Source organism: Exophiala oligosperma, assembly GCF_000835515.1.
Source record: "Exophiala oligosperma strain CBS 72588 unplaced genomic scaffold supercont1.101, whole genome shotgun sequence".
Taxonomy (NCBI): domain Eukaryota; kingdom Fungi; phylum Ascomycota; class Eurotiomycetes; order Chaetothyriales; family Herpotrichiellaceae; genus Exophiala; species Exophiala oligosperma.
The window spans coordinates 1-5943 of NW_015622918.1; the positions used below are offsets into that span (position 1 = coordinate 1).

The window sequence follows — 5943 nt, forward strand, 5'->3', positions numbered from 1 at the left end:
GTGCCCATGAGGATCGGGCGGCCGAGATCAATCTTGAGACATAACGAAATTTTCTGTCTGCAAAGAATCATCTGATGCAAATTGCGGAGAGCGTTTCAGCAGAGGCCATCCTTCTAGGCACGACCACAGAGGTTCCTCGACAGAGGGACATCACGTGAGATCCTATCAAGCAGCCTGAACGGTTATCCGCCACGAAGGGTGCACCCGGCACTAATTTCCGTTCAGCGATAGAGTTCTTTGGAGCTGCGATCAATGGGGCACTGCAATTCAGATTTCTAAAGGTCGGAAAGTGCTAAAATCATAAACAACAGGGAGAAGATGTCGGAGCTGCTGTCCAGCAGCATCAGAAACGGCTTTCTAGATCTAGAAGCCCAATGTGAGGCCCTCCAAGGAGTATAGAATTCTCCAAAGCGAGTACATGCTATGTGTGTTATCTATCTCGTGAGTTGTATCGACGCAACAGAGGGATGATGTGCTCGAGGATCGTTATCAGTTCATATTACCACGCACAATACTGTATAAATTCAAGCGACAATTGATTTGACGATAATTGTGAAACCAAACTTACCTGCGTCATTTGGTTTTGCTTTTCATGGGCGAAAGGTCTCTAACGGTGTCGCTGATCCTTCTTCGTGTGTGAACTTGCCATCTCTTTTCAATGGGGTGGGAAGGCCAATGTCCCTGCCCGAAAGGTGTACTGTTGAACTATAACTACGTGAACGTAGTTATGGCACGTGACGACTCGTGTCTAACTCTACCGTGAAAGTGATGCAATTATTTAGCCGCACCTGCTGTCTCACATAACAATTCTCCCCAGATCAAGCTTCAACGATACAATATTTTCGCAACTCTTTGATTGTGACTATAAGAGCCAAGCATCAGTGGTGCAACCATTCAACGCCACATGATCATGCTTTACAGGTCTCTCCGCCTGTAGAGACTCACAAAAGAGTCTTGAGGCAGATTTAGACTCCCCGAAAATAAGTCAGGAAATACCTGCCTTAGATCACTTAATAAGCTGAAGACTTCGGTGTAAAAATAGGTACGATACTGCGTTGTCAGAGCAGAGCAGCCCTAGAACCATTTGTTGGAAGACATGGATGAGAAATGGTCCCAATTCTAAGTGGCAATGGGCACGCGAGCTGTGAGCTCAAAAGCAATTGCTGTATAGATATACATTACTGAACATTGTCAGGATTACATGGCGTTTGCTGCATCTGGTAATCAGAGCCTGAGATGTTTAAGTGGTAAGACTGGATACGTCTGCCTAACACTTTTACTAATTTGGTACAATGGATTTGTCAACACTCCCTCCTACCGTGGAGGTTAGCATGATTTCCAACTATACAAGAATCCATGAACTAGACGTTTTTTTTTGAATGTGCTCCGTGGATGTTTCGCTTACCGTGGTACAATCTTGGATCCTTATCTACTCTTATATTTCTAAATCTTAATCGGTACGGACAACCTCGTCGGAGTGAGAACTTTGAGCTAATGACGTTTCCCTTAATTGGACGTTGATTTGTGTATTCGAGGTTTGGTGCAGAAGGGTCAAGGCGCATTGAAGAGTAGCTTGGCTCTCCGCGAGCGTCGTTTCCAAAAAAGCAACGTACGAGGACAAATGCAAGTTTCGAGTGCGTTCTTGGTTGAGCCGGATCAAGCACCACTGCAGATCACAGTTCGCTTTGGAGAGATGGGACATCAAAGCATTACAGCTCCCACAGTCAGATGTTGTCTCAGACATTTCGGCTTTGTGGGATAAGGATAAACGTCAAAGGAGATGTCTTGTACGTGGTTTATATCCTGAGAATTTCATACAGTGGAACTGCGCAGTCTGATTCACTATGTGGCCTTTGACAACATGTCTCGGAGTATTGAGAAAAGCCTGTTCATTTCTGACCATGGATTCCTGTGGAATAATACCACTCACGAGCTTTTGTGGTGATAAAAAATTTGACAAGCTTTAAACTACAGGATTTCCATAGATTAATCCAGCTAGTCGTCCTCCAAAGTCTATATCCATGAATTCTAATATTCAGAGGCCAGCAAATCAACGCAGAGCTGAGTGGCGCTCAAAGTGTCGTAGTCTGCTCTCAGAACACATCAGTACGTTCCTCTATTTTTGCTGAAGAACTTGAATTGATAACTAGAAACACGTCTGGGCATTGAAGTGGCGCCAACCGACGTACGCCTACTTCCAGGACCGGACGCCGTATACGAGTGGGATTATCTGCCCGAACGACAACATTTGTTCCAAAAGCAAATTAGCAAGCACAATATTGCAGCATGTAAAGAAATCACCTCGGAGATCGGCAAATCCATTCACGCTACACTACCTGGGGTGCCAAAGCCGGTGCTAAACGAGCACGGAATCTCAGACAACTCCCATTCCCGAACCCGTCGCGACCTTACAAACCCTCGGAGCTTTTCATCCCTTATTTGCGAGCTCACGGAGCGCACTGAAATCCAATCTATCCAACTGATGGAGAACAAACAGTTGATCGAAGCAAGGGATGAACAGCTCGCAACCCTTCGTCTGCAATGCGAGGATCGCGGGAGAGAGATAGCAGAATTCAAACGCCGAATTGCAGCGGCACGTGTAAAGCTTGGTGATTTTCAGAGGTCCACATCCACCTTTCAAGAACAAGTCGCATCGATATTGTAATCAGAAGGAGATGTATGCCACAGGAGCTCACGTCTCATTGAGATACACCCAAAACCATCAACAGCACAATCGTTCTGAAAGACTCCGGATACAGAAATCATTACAGTTACCCATAGTCGGGTCACTTCATTTGACCAGAAATTACTGCATAAAAGAGAAATTGGTCTCCAAATTGATCTCTATGCTATTCCATTGACGTCAACGCAGGTCATCTCCAAAAATCAAGGAAAAGATTTCGTTCTCGGATTCTCAACATAGGAAGCATCTAAAGCCGTTGCAGACTTACAGCCTTGGTCGGAGCAGGCTGGGCAAAAAAATCCTGGCCATAAAGACGTGCCCATCTGCCGAGGAGTCACCGTGGTAAATTGTAAAAAGTGTTGGTCGCAGAGGATGCAGCCACGGTCAGTCAATGCATGCGGAAGCCGGCCACAGCACCTAGGAGGAACCCCCCCACACGTGCTATAAAGATCACTGCTACCAGAGTCGATGGTGTAGTGGAAACAGTCTCCCAATTCGACATCACTCAACAGTCTCCCATGTACTTGTTGTGTCTCCGCAAGCATTGGCGCATATTGGGCGTTTACAGCGCCCGGCTCCGATGAAGCCATGTTGTCTTCCGTCCACTTGGAGGTTTGAGACATACCAGCAAGTGTTCTTGGCGATGATGTGGGAATCGAACTCGACTTAGCAATGCACTGGGGTCGACTTGTTTCCAAAGGGTAGCTTCCATGCAGCCGTGTCGATTCGACCAAGAGAGTTGGTACAGTGACTTTCTCGCCCTCTGATTTCGCCTCTGAGAAAGAATCGGCAGAGTTAACTGACGCCCGTCTCTCCACGCATCCCTGCCGGATATCCTCTTGAACCTTGTCGAGCTGAATTTGGAGATATTTGATTTCGTCACGATGTTCATTGATAAGCTGTTGGGCCTCCCTAAGCTGTTCATTGTTCCGATGCATGGCAAGTGCCTGGTCTTCCACACGGCGACAGATGTTTCTAAATTCCCCTCCCGCCAAAGCTTGTATTGTGGGATTAGATTGCAATGTTATTGCGGCTGAACCGAAGTTCTCTCGTATGATCTTCAACTCCTCGAGAAGCCGCTGTTGATAGACTTCTGTTCCTCTCTTTACGTCGCCAAGCTGGGCTTCGAGAGAAGTGAACTTGTACTGTTGCACGTGCTGCATGGCCAATATCTCCTCTTTGATATGTTCAATGCTAGTTTCCTGTTCGTCCACCGTGTGAATCTCGACATCCATCCTTTGCCTAGGTTGGGCGAGTTTAGGCGGGCATTTCACACGTTTGCCTGTCATTTTGAGCCGCTTTTTGCTTTTTTCTCTGGCTTGGCGTTTTTCCTGACTGGTTGTCTGTTTTGTGATGGGCGGTCGCTTTCGATGGGGCTTTCGCCTTGACCTTCCACTTGTGCTGGCCTCTAGCTCTGTCCGTAGAGCCGTAACACACGCAATGAGGCTTTGTTTCGAGGCCTCCTGGAGGTATGAGCTCAAGTCGGAATCGCCATTTGGGAGCTCGATCATCAGCTTGGTCGACAAGACTGACGTCCAACAAGTAGAAAGCTCTTTTTCCCCTGCAAGCGAGTAGACCTCAGCTATAAGGGCGTCTGACGACCAAGGCGCCAGCAATTGTTCTGACACGGACGTAGCGATGCGGGGGGGAGACATTTTGCGCAAAGAATGGAAAGAGGGTTGTAGAGAAGGAAGGTGAGCGACGTCCGAGGTTAAGTAGCCATCAGGACGCCAGGCCTCGACACAACGATGACGTGGTCACTCGCGTGACTGTATCACGCTGTTGCCGCCGTCTCATCTCGTTGTGGCCCTTATTGGATGGTTGAAGAGTTTGCCCTGTGGCTATGAAGAGACTAACCTCTTGTCCCTCGCCTTGTTGCATGTGGGAAGTCGAATCAATGGTCCTATCAGCCCGCTGAAGGGCTTCCTGTCCATTGGCTACATGGTCTTGCATCGGCTCCTGCGACCGGTTCGACTGTGCCGAAGAAGGACTGGCGTTCGCAACTTTGATAAGGATGGGCCGTCTTCTTTGCAGAAGCCTGGAAACTGAGAAATGTGTCCAGAGAGTAACAGTACAATACGATGAACACAAATTCAAGCTCTTCACCAATGCAGTTTCTTTTGAAAGTAAACTAGATACAGTGTGATTAGACTCGAACAATAACTGAACGCGAGGTGTTCTTTAGCCATGACCCTACGTATCGCCTTGGTGAGAATCCTTATACTGTATCGCTGCTGGCGTTAATCAAAGAATGGCTTGGACTGAACGTTCGCAGTGAAGATCACCTTTCATCTGACGGTCATGCTGAACATGTAGCGATTGCATTAATTCCAACTCTGGCCCGTCGTAACCTATCACCCTCGCTACATGTGTTGTTACCTGGTCGGATTTTACGCACAACCGCCGTTGTAGACAGACGTGGGCCCGCGCCTGAGCCCCGCTTTTCCCCTCTTGGATTTTATTCAGCCGGCGCTCCATGCAGGCCCAACTGAGAATCTCAAAGGTGAGAAAGTGGACGGCAGGGTGACATCCAAAGCCTGGAGATATCGAGTGTCTATGCCTGAGTCGCCAACACTGGCTGTTCTAGCTTCGCCATCCTGTGTCAGGTTAGATAGTTAGCGATGCCATTCCATGCCGAACATCGAGGTTGCTATGTAAGAAAGAAAAGAAAGTCGCCAACGCCACAGAAAGTAGAGGCACCAGCGATATCCTATCATGAACCTCGAAAACGGGTGGTCTGTTTATCGCATCGGGCACTAGGGGCATTTGCCCAGTCAAAAGGCCACTTCTCAACCCCCTTGCATTTCGATTGGAGGATTTGTATCACCAATCAGGCATGCCATCTAAATAGACTGTGTTTTCTCGTTTGGGGTTAAGGCACGCCAGCCGAGGATTAATACAAAGGCGTGTAAACCTGGTTCCACCCTAAACAACAGAAATTAGTATGTTCTCGGCCGTGGAAACTAAGCAAGGATGATCATTCGCTGCAACGTCGCGATGGTGGAGAGCTGATAGCCAACTACGTCTGACTTAGAATTCAGGTTACAGGATATAACGTTGCTATGTATTATTGCTACAGTATAGTCGGATGTGATCACAGTAACATCTTGGAATCAATTGTCTTGTTCATTACAAGATGGAGCAAAAGTTAGTCACCACATCTAAGTAGGCTTCATATCGTAATGCTGACATTAAAATGAACATTGAATACTGTCCTGGCATGGAATTCCATATAGCTGATGACAATAAAGTAGTCAGCA

At 47.4% G+C, this 5943-nt stretch overlaps 1 protein-coding gene across 1 annotated transcript; it reads right to left on the reverse strand.

Moving 5' to 3' along the window:
- Positions 1-3137: 3137 nt before the first annotated feature.
- PV06_11890 (uncharacterized protein) lies at positions 3138-4338 on the reverse strand (the record flags this gene model as incomplete). Its single annotated transcript, XM_016413636.1, has 1 exon — positions 3138-4338. A coding segment is annotated over one exon (1200 nt), but the record flags the coding sequence as incomplete, so codon positions are not given.
- Between the last annotated feature and the right edge of the window lie 1605 nt (positions 4339-5943).